This window comes from Somniosus microcephalus, chromosome 4 (assembly GCF_052327205.1).
Source record: "Somniosus microcephalus isolate GS21.2 chromosome 4, FLI_Smic_1.0, whole genome shotgun sequence".
NCBI classification, from domain to species: domain Eukaryota; kingdom Metazoa; phylum Chordata; class Chondrichthyes; order Squaliformes; family Somniosidae; genus Somniosus; species Somniosus microcephalus.
The window spans coordinates 3,344,209-3,358,768 of NC_140990.1; the positions used below are offsets into that span (position 1 = coordinate 3,344,209).

Consider the following 14,560-nt stretch of genomic DNA (forward strand, 5'->3'; position numbering starts at 1 on the left):
CATCCCAGGTATCAGTCTGGTGAAACTTCGCTGCACTCCCTCCATGGCAAGAACATCCTTCCTCAGATAAGGCGACCAAAACTGCACACAATGCTCAAGGTGCGGTCTCACCAAGGCCCTGTACAACTGTAGCAAGACATCCTTGTTCCTGTACTCAAACCCTCTCACTATGAAGGCCAACATACCATTTGCCTTCTTAACCGACTGCTGCACCTGCACGCTTACCTTCAGCGACTGGTGCACAAGGACGCCCAGGTCTCGTTGCACTTCCCCTTTTCCCAATCTATTGCCGTTCAGATAATAATGTCTTCCTGTTTTTGCCACCAAAGTGGATAACCTCACATTTATCCACATTATATTGCATCTGCCCAATCACCCAACCTGTCCAAATCATACTGGAGTTTCTCGGCATCCTCCTCACAGCACACACGCCCACCCAGCTTTGTGTTGTCTGCAAACTTGGAGATATTACATCTAGTTCCCTCGTCTAGATCATTAATATATATTGTGAATAGCTGGGGTCCTAGCACCGATCCCTACGGTACCCCACTAGTCACTGCCTGCCACTCGGAAAAAGAGACATTTATTCCAACTCTTTGCTTCCTGTCTGCCAACCAGTTCTCTATCCAAGTCAGTACCTTATCCCGAATCCCATGTGCTTTAACTTTACACGCCAATCTCTTATGCGGGACCTTATCGAAAGCCTTCTGAAAGTCCAAATACACCACATCCACTGCTTCTCCCTTATCTATTCTGCCAGTTACATCCTCAAAAAATTCTAGTAGATTAGTCAAGCATGATTTACCTTTTGTAAATCCATGTTGACTTTGTCCGATCCTGTCAATGTTTTCCAAGTGCTCTGCTATTACATCTTTTATATACTGGACTCTAGGGGTTAGGGGATAGGGTTAAGGGTTAGGGGTTAGGGTTAAGGTTAAGGTTTAGGGTTAGGGGTTAGGGTTACCGGAAAGCCCTGCAGCGGGTAGTCAAAACTGCCCAACGCATTACCGGCACCCGGCTACCGACCATAGAGCACATATACCAGAAACGCTGTTTACGGAGGTCACGGTCCATCATCAAAGATCCTACCCACTCCAGCCACAGTCTGTTCGCCCTCCTGCCATCTGGGAGACGCTACAGATGCATTCGCACCCGTACGACCAGATTTAGGAACAGCTTCTTTCCCAGGGCTGTCATCCTACTGAACTCCACAAATAAACACTAAAGCCTGCACATCTGTCAATGCACTTTATTAGGGTTATGTTTATGTTAATGTATTACAAGCCAAATGAATGTTGAATGTTTAAATGTCTTAATCTAAATGTACACTCTCGGGAGCCGCAAGCCTACATTTCGTTGTACTGCACTTGTGCACTAACAATGACAATAAAAGTTGATTTGATTTGATTTGATTTAAGGGCTAAGATTACGGGCTATGATTAAGGGTTAGGGTTAGGGATTGGGGTTAAGGGTTAGGGTTAAGGGATAGAGTTTAGGGTTAGGGGTTAGGGTTAAGGTTTACGGTTAAGGGTTAGGGTTAGGGTTAAGATTAAGGGTTAGGGGTTGGGGTTTAGGGTCAGGGTTAGGATTATGGGTTAAGGGTTCAGGGTTTAGGGTTAGGGTTAAAGGTTAAGGGTTAAGGTTTGGAATTAGAGCCCCAACATTTCGCACAGCTTTCCCGCTCTGGGTGTGGGGGGTGTTCAGTCACCAGGGTGTGTGGAGATACTTACATCGTCCACTTGCTGCTCCAGTTTGGCCTTGGCCTTGGTCAAGCTGTTGACCTTGTCCTCTTCTCCTTGAAGGTCATCCAGGGTCTGCTGGTGAGCTTCCTGCAAGGCTTTCTTCTCCTTGGTCAGCCTGGCGATGATCTCCTCCAAACCGGCCAGCTCCTCCGTCAGGTTCTTCACCTGTTGAAGATTTCAGAAGATACCTGGAATCAAATGGCAGCCGCACGGAACAAACCGAAGGGTTAATCCTGTAATCCCACCTATCCGTGCTGGCTGGGGGTGAAGGTCACAGGAAGAGGAGGAGCCCATTCAACCCCTCGAGCCTCTTTACACAGGAACAGGAGGAGGCCATTCAGCCCCCCGAGCCTGTTTACACAGGAACAGGAGGAGGCCCATTCAGCCCCTCGAGCCTGTTGCACAGGAACAGGAGGAGCCCATTCAACCCCTCGAGCCTGTTGCACAGGAACAGGAGGAGCCCATTCAACCCCTCGAGCCTGTTACACAGGAACAGGAGGAGCCCATTCAGCCCCTCGAGCCTGTTGCACAGGAAAAGGAGGAGGCCATTCAGCCCCTCGAGCCTGTTACACAGGAACAGGTGGAGGCCATTCAGCCCCCCGAGCCTGTTTACACAGGAACAGGAGGAGGCCCATTCAGCCCCTCGAGCCTGTTGCACAGGAAAAGGAGGAGGCCATTCAGCCCCTCGAGCCTGTTACACAGGAAAAGGAGGAGGCCATTCAGCCCCTCGAGCCTGTTTATACAGGAACAGGAGGAGGCCATTCAGCCCCTGGAGCCTGTTGCACAGGAACAGGTGGAGACCATTCAGCCTCTCAAGCCTGTTGCACAGGAACAGGAGGAGGCCGCTCAGCCCCATTTACACAGAAACAGGAAGAGGCCATTCAGCCCCCCAGAGCCCGTTACACAGGAACAGGAGGAGGCCATTCAGCCCCTCGAGCCTGTTTACACAGGAACAGGAGGAGGCCATTCAGCCCCTCGAGTCTGTTACACAGAAACAGGAGGAGTCCATTCAGCCCCTCGAGCCTGTTACACAGGAACAGGAGGAGGCCATTCAGCCCCTCGAGCCTGTTACATAGGAACAGGAGGAGGCCATTCAGCCTGCAGTATTGTGTCCAATTCTGGGCACCGCACTTTAAGAAGCATGTGAAGGCCTTAGAGAGGGTGCAGAAAAGATTTACGAGAACGATTCCAGGGATGAGGGACATCAGTTATGTGGAGAGACTGGAGAAGCTGGGGTTCTTCTCCTTGGGAGCAGAGAAGATTGAGAGGAGATTTGATAGAGGTGTTCAAAATCATGAGGGGTCTGGACAGAGTAGATAGAGAGAAACTGTTCCCATTGGCGGAAGGGTCGAGAACCAGAGGACACAGATTTAAGGTGATTGGCAGAAGAACCAAAGGCGACATGAGGAAAAACTTTTTTGCTCAGCGAGTGGTGAGGATCTGGAATTCACTGCCTGAGAGGGTGGTGGAGGCAGATTCAATCATGGCTTTCAATAGGGAATTGGATAAGTACCTGAAGGAAAGAAATTTGCAGGGCTACGGGGAAAGGGCGGGGGAGTGAGACTGGCTGAGGGGCTCTTGCAGAGAGCTGGCACGGGCTCGACAGGCCGAATGGCCTCCTTCCGTGCTGTAACCATTCTATGATTCTATGAACCTTTATATAACACACTGGGTTAGGGCCCCAGCTGGAATATTGTGTCCAATTTTGGGCCACGGCACTTTCAGAAGGGCCTTCAAGGCCTTAAAGAAAGTGTGAGAGGAGATTTACTAGAATGGTACCAGGGATGAGGGACTTCAGTTACGTGGAGAGACTGGAGAAGCTGGGGTTGTTCTCCTTAGAGCAGAGAAGGTTAAGGGGAGATTGACCAGAATGGTACCAGTGATGAGGGACTTCAGTTAAGTGGAGAGACTGGAGAAGCTGGGGTTGTTCTCCTTGGAGCAGAGAAGGTTAAGGGGAGATTGACCAGAATGGTAACAGGGATGAGGGACTTCAGTTACGTGGAGAGACTGGAGAAGCTGGGGTTGTTCCCCTTAGAGCAGAGAAGGTTAAGGGGAGATTGACCAGAATGGTACCAGGGATGAGGGACTTCAGTTACGTGGAGAGACTGGAGAAGCTGGGGCTGTTCTCCTTAGAGCAGAGAAGGTTACGGGGCGATTGACCAGAATGGTACCAGGGATGAGGGGCTTCAGTTATGTGGAGAGACTGGAGAAGCTGGGGTTGTTCTCCTTAGAGCAGAGAAGGTAAAGGGGAGATTGACCAGAATGGTACTGGGGATGAGGGACTTCAGTGATGTGGAGAGACTGGAGAAGCTGGGATTGTTCTCCTTAGAGCAGAGAAGGTTAAGGGGAGATTGACCAGAATGGTACCAGGGATGAGGGACTTCAGTGATGTGGAGAGACTGGAGAAGCTGGGGTTGTTCTCCTTAGAGCAGAGAAGGTTAAGGGGAGATTGACCAGAATGGTACCAGGGATGAGGGTCTTCAGTTATGTGGAGAGACTGGAGAAGCTGGGGTTGTTCTCCTTAGAGCAGAGAAGGTTAAGGGGAGATTGACCAGAATGGTACCAGGGATGAGGGATTACAGTTATGTGGAGAGACTGGAGAAGCTGGGATTGTTCTCCTTAGAGCAGAGAAGGTTAAGGGGAGATTGACCAGAATGGTACCAGGGATGAGGGACTTCAGTTACATGGAGAGACTGGAGAAGCTGGGGCTGTTCTCCTTGGAGCAGAGAAGGTTACGGGGCGATTGACCAGAATGGTACCAGGGATGAGGGGCTTCAGTTATGTGCAGAGACTTAGAGAAGCTGGGATTGTTCTCCTTAGAGCAGAGAAGGTTACGGGGCGATTGACCAGAATGGTACCAGGGATGAGGGACTTCAGTTATGTGGAGAGACTGGAGAAGCTGGGGTTGTTCCCCTTAGAGCAGAGAAGGTTAAGGGGAGATTGACCAGAATGGTACCAGGGATGAGGGATTACAGTTATGTGGCGAGACTGGAGAAGCTGGGATTGTACTCCTTAGAGCAGAGAAGGTTAAGGGGAGATTGACCAGAGTGGTACCAGGGATGAGGGACTTCAGTTACGTGGCGAGACTGGAGAAGCTGGGGTTGTTCTCCTTAGAGCAGAGAAGGTTAAGGGGAGATTGACCAGAATGGTACCAGGGATGAGGGGCTTCAGTTATGTGGAGAGACTGGAGAAGCTGGGGTTGTTCTCCTTAGAGCAGAGAAGGTTAAGGGGAGATTGACCAGAATGAGGGATGAGGGACTTCAGTGATGTGGAGAGACTGGAGAAGCTGGGATTGTTCCCCTTAGAGCAGAGAAGGTTAAGGGGAGATTGACCAGAATGGTACCAGGGATGAGGGGCTTCAGTTATGTGGAGAGACTGGAGAAGCTGGGGTTGTTCTCCTTAGAGCAGAGAAGGTTAAGGGGAGATTGACCAGAATGAGGGATGAGGGACTTCAGTGATGTGCAGAGACTGGAGAAGCTGGGGTTGTTCTCCTTCGAGCAGAGAAGGTTAAGGGGAGATTGACCAGAATGGTACCAGGGATGAGGGACTTCAGTTATGTGGAGAGACTGGAGAAGCTGGGGTTGTTCTCCTTGGAGCAGAGAAGGTTAAAGGGAGATTGACCAGAATGGTACCAGGGATGAGGGACTTCAGTTACGTGGAGAGACTGGAGAAGCTGGGGTTGTTCTCCTTAGAGCAGAGAAGGTTAAGGGGAGATTGACCAGAATGGTACCAGGGATGAGGGACTTCAGTTATGTGGAGAGACTGGAGAAGCTGGGGTTGTTCTCCTTAGAGCAGAGAAGGTTAAGGGGAGATTGACCAGAATGAGGGATGAGGGACTTCAGTGATGTGCAGAGACTGGAGAAGCTGGGGTTGTTCTCCTTAGAGCAGAGACGGTTAAGGTGGCAAATGGAATTTAACCCTGAAAAGTGTGAGGTGATGCATTTTGGGAGGACTAACAAGGCAAGGGGATACACAATGAATGGTAGGACCTTAGGAAGGACAGAGGATCAGAGAGACCTTGGTGTGCATGTACATAGATCCCTGAAGGCAGCAGGACAGGTAGATAAGGTGGTTAAAAAGCCATATGGGATACTTGCCTTCATTAGCCGAGGCATAGAATATAAGAGCAGGGAGGTTATGATGGAGCTGTACAAAACGCTAGTTAGGCCACAGCTGGAATACTGTGTGCAGTTCTGGTCGCCACACTATAGCAAGGATGTGATTGCATTGGAGAGGGTGCAGAGAAGATTTACCAGGATGTTACCTGGGCTGGAGCACTTCAGCTATGAAGAGAGACTGGACAGGCTGGGGTTGTTTTCCTTAGAGCAGAGAAGGCTGAGGGGGGACCTGATTGAGGTGCACAAAATTATGAGGGGCATAGATAGGGTAGATAGAAAGGAACTTTTCCCCTTAGTAGAGGGGTCAATAACCAGGGGGCATAGTTTCAAGGTAAGGGGCAGGAGGTTTAGAGGGGATATGAGGAAAAACTTTTTCACCCAGAGGGTGGTTGGAATCTGGAACTCACTGCCTGAAAGGGTGGTAGAGGCAGGAACCCTCACAAAATTCAAGAAGCATTTAGATGAGCACTTGAAACGTCATAGCATACAAGGCTATGGACCAAGTGCTGGAAAATGGGATTAGAATAGACAGGGCTTGATGGCCGGCGTGGACACGATGGGCTGAAGGGCCTCTTTCTGTGCTGTGTAACTCTATGACTCTATGGGGAGATTGACCAGAATGGTACCAAGGGATGAGGGACTTCAGTGATGTGGAGAGACTGGAGAAGCTGGGATTGTTCTCCTTAGAGCAGAGAAGGTTAAGGGGAGATTGACCAGAATGGTACCAGGGATGAGGGACTTCAGTGATGTGGAGAGACTGGAGAAGCTGGGGTTGTTCTCCTTGGAGCAGAGAAGGTTAAGGGGAGATTTAATAGAGATGTTCAAAATCATGAAGGGTTTTGATGGAGTAAATAAGGAGAAAGTGTTTCCAGTGGTAGGAGGGTCGGTAACCAGAGGACACAGATTTAAGATAATTGGCAAAGGAACCAGAGGGGGGAGATGAGGAGAATTTATTTTACGCAGCAGGTTGTTGTGATCTGGAATGCGCTGCCTGAAAGGGCGGTGGAAGCAGATTCAATAGTAACTTTCAAAGGGGAATTGGAGAAATACTTGAAGGGGAAAAGTTATGCAGGGCTGTGGGGAAAGAGCGGGGGAGTGGGATTAATTGGACAGCACTACCAAAGAGCCGGCAGAGGCAAGATGGGTTGAATGGAATCCTTCTGTGCTGTATCATTGTATAATTCGAATGGAAAACCTCTCTGTAAGCAATTGCCTGTCAAGCTGGTCGATCTGTAGGCCACTTTTTTTTTGTAAACATCAGCATTTAACATTGAAACGGCCTATGGAAGATCTCTATGTAAACAGTCACGCTGGTCATTGCAGGGCTTGGCCAGGTGCGATGGTGCTGAGTTAACCGTGTGTCTCTCTCCCTTCCCTTCTCCGCATCACACACTGTCGTCACAACGTTTGGGTCACATTTTCTTTCATCATCAACGTTTAGCGTTGAAAATTCCTATGTAAACTCTTCGAATGTTAAAATCTCTATGTAAATGGTCACGCTGCAGTTGCAGGACCTGGCCAGGAGGTGGCGCTGCGGAGTTGAGTTCACCGAAGTGTCTTCCTCGTTACTCCGAGCGCCGTGGCCATATGCAAACGAGCGGATATGCAACGGAGCCTCTTACCTTGTTCTCAGTGGCGTGCTTCTCCTTCTCCACCTTGGCCAGGGTCAGCTCCAGATCGTCGATGTCCTTCTTCAGCTCCGAGCACTCGTCCTCCAGCTTCCTCTTCTTGGCGGTCAGCTCGGCATTCATCTCCTCCTCGTCGTCCAGCCTCTCGGTCAGCTCCTTGACCTTGGCCTCCAGCCCGATCTTGTTCTTGATCAGTTGATCACACCGCTCCTCCGCGTCGGTCAAGTTGTCCTGCTCCTGTTGGGGGGGACGAGGGGGGATGGGAAGGCGGGAGGTGGGGGAGACACAAGTGTTGGGTTAGCGCTCGTCTGGCCGTTGTGGAGAACAGAGAGAGGGAGGGAGGGAGGCATGGGGAGGGAAGTGGACACTCCCCCCCCCCGCCTCCCATTGACCAGGTTTAGTGGCTGCTCCATCAACAATATTAGAAATGAAAGATGGCCATTTCAACATCAGTTGGACTTGACTTATGGACCCACATCAGAGCGAGAAAGAGAGAGACACAGAGAAAGAGAGAGACACAGAGAAAGAGAGACCGAGAGAGAGAGACAGAGACAGAGAGACAGAGCGAGAGAGACAGAGCGAGAGAGACAGAGAGAGAGACAGAGAGAGAGAGACAGAGAGAGAGAGACAGAGAGAGAGAGAGAGACACAGAGAGACACAGAGCGAGAGAGAGAAATAGAGACACAGAGAAAGAGAGAGGCACAGAGAGAGAGACAGAGACAGAGCGAGAGGGAGACAGAGAGAAAGAGATGGAGAGAGACACAGAGAGAGAGACAGAGAGAGACAGAGAGAGGAGATAGAGAGAGGGACACAGAGGCAGAGAGAGGAGATAGAGAGAGGGACACAGAGACAGAGAGAGGAGATAGAGAGAGGGACACAGAGACAGAGAGAGGAGATAGAGAGAGGGACACAGGGACAGAGAGACAGAGAGAAAGACAGGGACAGAGAGAGAAGGAGAGAGAAGGAGATGGAGAGAGAGACACAGAAAGAGACAGAGAGAGAGAGAGACAGAGAGAGAGACAGAGAGAGAAGGAGAGAGAAGGAGATGGAGAGAGAGACACAGAAAGAGACAGAGAGAGACAGAGAGAGAAGGAGATGGAGAGAGAGAGGGAGAGAGAAAGAGAGAGTCCGAGAGACAGAGAGAGAAAGAGATAGAGATAGAGAGACAGAGAGAGACGGAGATGGAGAGACAGAGAGAGAGAGAGAGAGACACACAGAGACACACAGAGACAGAGAGAGAAAGACAGTGAGAGAGAGGTAACCCTATTAGTGACTAAGCAGATAGATAATAAAACAGCGTGAATATCTCTGGGGATTTGTGGATATTTTTGATGGGGTGGGGATTAAACGTGTGGTAAATATCCGCGCGGGTTTGCGTGGGGGGTGGGGCGGAGGTCCCCTCATGGGGCGGGACCGTCACTGTCCCCAACGACCAGCGGCCGAGCCTGCCTGGGAGACAGAAGTCCCCAAGGCGGGCAGCCCGAAGTGCCACTCACCGTCTGGACCTGCAGGTGCAGGTCGTTCTTCTCCTGCAGCAGCGAGACCATCTTCTCCTCCAGCTCCTTCCGCCTGGCCTCGGACTTCTCCAGGGCTTCCTTGAGTTTGAGGAACTCGTCCTTCATGTTGGCCATCTCTTTCTCCGACTCGGCCGATTTCAGCAAGGGCTTGATCTTGAAGTAGAGCTTCATCCAGGGCCAGTTCTTGACGCCCATGAACGCCCGGATGTTCCACTGGATGACCAGCAACGCATCTCTGTGTGTGGGGGTGGGTGAGAGGGGGGAATCAGAGAGAGAAGCGTTAACCGTTTGTTCCTTGCCGCTCTTGTCCCATTCGCGTTGGAGAGCGGGGTGATGTGTTCTAGATGAAGAAAATTGGGTTGGGGCACAAGAAGCGACCTCATTAGCAAACCTAGTCTCAGGTGGACCTCCCAGTTCCACGTCCAATTACCAAGGTGACTACAAGAACCTTCATCTACCTCTCACCGACGCTAGACCTTCGCTCAAGCCCAAGTCCAACCACGAGTTGAATTTGCTCCCGCATCTAGGGAGGTCCCTCTAACCTACTATCTCACACTCATGTATCTGGGGAGGTCCATCTAACCCCTTCTCTCTCACACTCCTGTATCTGGGGAGGTCCCACGAAACTCTCTCACACTACTGTATCGAGGGAGGTCCCTCTAACCCCTCTCTCACAGTTCTGGTCTCCATATACCTTGGTTAGACCACACTTGGGGCACTGTGCACAGTTCTGGTCTCCATATACCTTGATTAGACCACACTTGGAGCACTGTGCACAGTCCTGGTCTCCATATGCCTTGGTTAGACCACACTTGGAGCACTGTGCACAGTTCTGGTCTCCATATACCTTGGTTAGACCACACTTGGAGCACTGTGCACAGTTCTGGTCTCCATAAACCCTTGGTTAGACCACACTTGGAGCACTGTGCACAGTTCTGGTCTCCATATACCTTGGTTAGACCACACTTGGAGCACTGTGCACAGTTCTGCTCTCCATATACCTTGGATAGACCACACTTGGAGCACTGTGCACAGTTCTGGTTTCCATATACCTTGGTTAGACCACACTTGGAGCACTGTGCACAGTTCTGGTCTCCATATACCTTGGTTAGACCACACTTGGAGCACTGTGCACAGTTCTGGTCTCCATATACCTTGGTTAGACCACACTTGGAGCACTGTGCACAGTTCTGGTCTCCATAAACCCTTGGTTAGACCACACTAGAAGACCAACAAGGAATCTGTGTGTGTTGGGCATGGGAAGGGGAAATCGCAGAGAGTTTGTTCCTTGGGGCTGGGGTAGGTTACAGAAATAGGGAGGGAGGGAGGGAAGGGGCAAGCGAGGAGGCCATGAAGGTGATTTGAACAGGATTGGGGAGGGAGAATTATACCATCAAGACGTTGCCGGACTGGGAGCCATTGTCAGTCAGCGAGCAACAGTGAATGATGGGCGAACAGGAATTTGGTGGTAGTTAAAACACGGGTCAGCAGGAGTTTTTGGAGGAGCGGATGGTTACGGAGGATGCAAGGTGAGGAGAACATTGGGAAATAATCGGAGTCTGCGGGGGACAAAAGGAGCACGGTCAAAAGGATCCCAGGTATCACAGACTGAAACCTGGGATGGCAGGAATGAGGTATGAGGAGAGATTGGGTCGATTGAGCTTGTACTCGCTGGAGTTTAGAAGAATGAGAGGGGATCTCATTGAAACTTATAAAATTCTAACAGGACTAGGAGATTGGGCAGAAGCATGGCAGATGCAATATAATGTGGATAAATGCGAGGTTATCCACTTTGGTGTCAAAAACAGGAAGGCAGATTATTATCTGAACGGCAATAGATTGGGAAAAAGGGGAAGTGCAACGAGACCTGGGTGTCCTTGTGCACCAGTCGCTGAAGGTAAGCATGCAGGTGCAGCAGGCGGTTAAGAAGGCAAATGGTATGTTGCCCTTCGTAGCGAGAGGGTTCGAGTACAGGAACAAGGATGTCTTGCTGCAGTTGTACAGGGCCTTGGTGAGACCACACCTTGAGTATTGTGTGCAGTTTTGGTCGCCTTATCTGAGGAAGGATGTTCTTGCCATGGAAGGAGTGCAGCGAAGATTCACCAGGCTGATACCTGGGATGGCAGGAATGACGTATGAGGAGAGATTGGGTCGATTGGGCTTATACTCGCTGGAGTTTAGAAGAATGAGAGGGGATCTCATTGAAACTTATAAAATTCTAACAGGACTAGACAGACTAGATGCAGGAAGGATGTTCCCGATGGTGGGGGAGTCCAGAACCAGGGGTCACAGTCTAAGGATAAGGGGTAAGCCATTTAGGACTGAGATGAGGAGGAATTTCTTCACCCAGAGAGTGGTGAACCTGTGGAATTCTCTACCATAAAGGGCAGTTGAGGCCAATTCATTAAATATATTCAAGAAGGAGTTAGATATATTTCTTAAGGCTAAAGGGATCAAGGGGTATGGGGAGAAGGCAGGGACAGGGTACTGAATTTGGATGATCAGCCATGATCTCATTGAATGGCGGAGCAGGCTCAAGGGGCCGAATGGCCTACTCCTGCTCCTATCTTCTATGTTCCTATGTTAAGCGGCAGCTGAGCGGAGGCAGGCGCGGAGACGAGCGATGTTACGGCGACTGCAAGAAGTTCCACCTCCAAATCACCAGCCAACGCAAATATATAGAACGTATAGCGTGGGTGACGGGGTTGAGAAGGACACTTGGCTTCTCGTCATCAACTCTGCCATTGGACGAGGAACTAGAAGGTCCACCTGAGACCAGGTTTGCCAATGAGTACCACCCACACACACCCAATGCTCCTCATCCAAGGCACTACCCAACGCGAATGTACAGAACGCCTGGCATCGCTGATGGAGCTAGGGGTTGCGAATTAGGAGCAGGAGTCGGCCATCCAACCCCTCGAGCCCGCTCCGCCATTCAATAAGATCATGGCTGATCTTCGACCTCAACTCCACTTTCCCGCCCCCCATCCCTTGATTCCCTTCGTGTCCAAAAAAAATCTAGCGATCTCAGTCCTGAATATACTCAGCGACTGAGCATCCAAAGATTCACCACCCTCTGAGTGGAGAAATGTCTCCTCATCTCAGTCCTAAATGGTCAACCCCTTATCCTGAGACTATCCAGCCAGGCGAAACCACCTCTCAGGATCAACCCTGTCAATCCCCCTCAGAATCTTATATGTTTCAATTCTTCTAAACTCCAGAGAGAAAAGGCCCAATCTACTCAATCTCTCCTCATAGGAAAGCCCAATCTAGTGAACGTTCGTTGCACGGCCTCCAAGGCAAGTATATCCTTCCTCAGGGAAGGAGACCAAAACTGTGCACAGTCATCATCACATTGCTGTTTGTAGGAGCTTGCTGTGCGCAAATTGGCTGCCGCATTTCTTACATTACAACAGTGACTACACTTCAAAAAGTCCTTCGTTGGCACTCGAGAGGGTCGATCGGTGGAACAGCCTCCTCCTGTTCCTATGGTAACAGGCGCAAGGGGGACTGAATGGGCCTAGTCCCGGTCCTATGGTAACAGGCTCGAGGGGGACTGAATGGGCCTACTCCCGGTCCTATGGGAACGGGAACGAGGGGGACTGAATGGGCCTACTCCCGGTCCTATGGTAACAGGCTCGAGGGGGGCTGAATGGGCCTACTCCCAGTCCTATGGTAACAGGCTCGAGGGGGACTGAATGGGCCGACTCCCGGTCCTATGGTAAAAGGCTCGAGGGGGACAGAATGGGCCTAATCCCGGTCCTATGTCAACAGGCTCGAGGGGGACTGAATGGGCCTACTCCTGGTCCTATAGTAACAGGCGCGAGGGGGACTGAATGGGCCTACTCCCGGTCCTATAGTAACAGGCGCGAGGGGGACTGAATGGGCCTACTCCCGGTCCTATGGTAACAGGCTCGAGGGGCACTGAGTGGGCCTCCTCCTGTTCCTATGGTATCAGGCTCGAGGGGGACTGAATGGGCCTACTCCCGGTCCTATGGTAACAGGCTCGAGGGGGACTGAATGGCTCTACTCCCGGTCCTATGGTAACAGGCTAGAGGGGGGCTGAATGGGCCTACTCCCGGTCCTATGGTAACAGGCTCAAGGGGGACTGAATGGGCCTACTCCCGGTCCTATGGTAACAGGCTCGAGGGGGACTGAATGGGCCTACTCCCGGTCCTATGGTAACAACAGGCTCGAGGTGGACTGAATGGGCCTACTCTTGTTCCTATGGTAACAGGCTCGAGGGGGACTGAATGGGCCTACTCCCGGTCCTATGGTAACAGGCTCGAGGGGGACTGAATGGGCCTACTCCCGGTCCTATGGTAACAGGCTCGAGGGGGGCTGAATGGGCCTACTCCGGGTCCTATGGTAACAGGCTCGAGGGGGGCTGAATGGGCCTACTCCCGGTCCTATAGTAACAGGCTCGAGGGGGACGGAATGGGCCTACTCCCGGTCCTATGGTAACAGGCTCGAGGGGGACTGTATGGGCCTACTCCTGTTCCTATGGTAACAGGCTCGAGGGGGACTGTATGGGCCTACTCCGGGTCCTATGGTAACAGGCTCGAGGGGGACTGAATGGGCCTACTCCCGGTCCTATGGTAACAGGCTCGAGGGGGACTGAATGGGCCTACTCCCAGTCCTACGGTAACAGGCTCGAGGGGGAGTGAATGGGCCTACTCCCGGTCCTATGGTAACAGGCTCAAGGGGGACTGAATGGGCCTACTCCCGGTCCTATGGTAACAGGCTCGAGGAAGGCTGAATGGGCCTACTCCCGGTCCTATGGTAACAGGCTCGAGGGGGGCTGAATGTGCCTACTCCCGGTCCTATGGTAACAGGCTCGAGGGGGACTGAATGGGCCTACTCCCGGTCCTGTGGTAACAGGCTCGAGGGGGACTGAATGGGCCTACTCCCGGTCCTATGGTAACAGGCTCGAGGAAGGCTGAATGGGCCTACTCCCGGTCCTATGGTAACAGGCTTGAGGTGGGGCTGAATGGGCCTACTCCCGGTCCTATGATAACAGGCTCGAGGGGGATTGAATGGGCCTACTCCCGGTCCTATGGTAACAGGCTCGAGGGGGACTGAATGGGCCTACTCCCGGTCCTATGGTAACAGGCTCGAGGGGGACTGAATGGGCCTACTCCGGGTCCTATGGTAACAGGCTCGAGGTGGACTGAATGGGCCTACTCCCGGTCCTATGGTAACAGGCTCGAGGTGGACTGAATGGGCCTACTCCTGTTCCTATGGTAACAGGCTCAAGGGGGACTGAATGGACCTGCTCCGGGTCCTATGGTAACAGGCTCGAGGGGGGCTGAATGGGCCTACTCCTGTTCCTATGGTAACAGGCTCGAGGGGGGACTGAATGGGCCTACTCCCGGTCCTATACTAACAGGCTCGAGGGGGACTGAATGGGCCTACTCCTGTTCCTATGGTAACAGGCTCGAGGGGGACTGAATGGGCCTACTCCGGGTCCTATGGTAACAGGCTCGAGGGGGACTGAATGGGCCTACTCCCGGTCCTATGATAACAGGCTCGAGGGGGATTGAATGGGCCTACTC

At 51.7% G+C, this 14,560-nt stretch overlaps 1 protein-coding gene across 1 annotated transcript in view; it reads right to left on the bottom strand.

Annotated features, from left to right (window-relative positions):
- LOC147118182 (myosin-7-like) overlaps positions 1 to 14,560 on the bottom strand; it is a 157,938-nt gene that overhangs the window by 61,889 nt on the left and 81,489 nt on the right. The window contains 3 exon segments of the mRNA XM_085984285.1: positions 1,731 to 1,907; positions 7,483 to 7,725; positions 8,985 to 9,240. Of these exon segments, the coding sequence (XP_085840411.1) occupies positions 1,731 to 1,907; positions 7,483 to 7,725; positions 8,985 to 9,240 (676 nt within the window).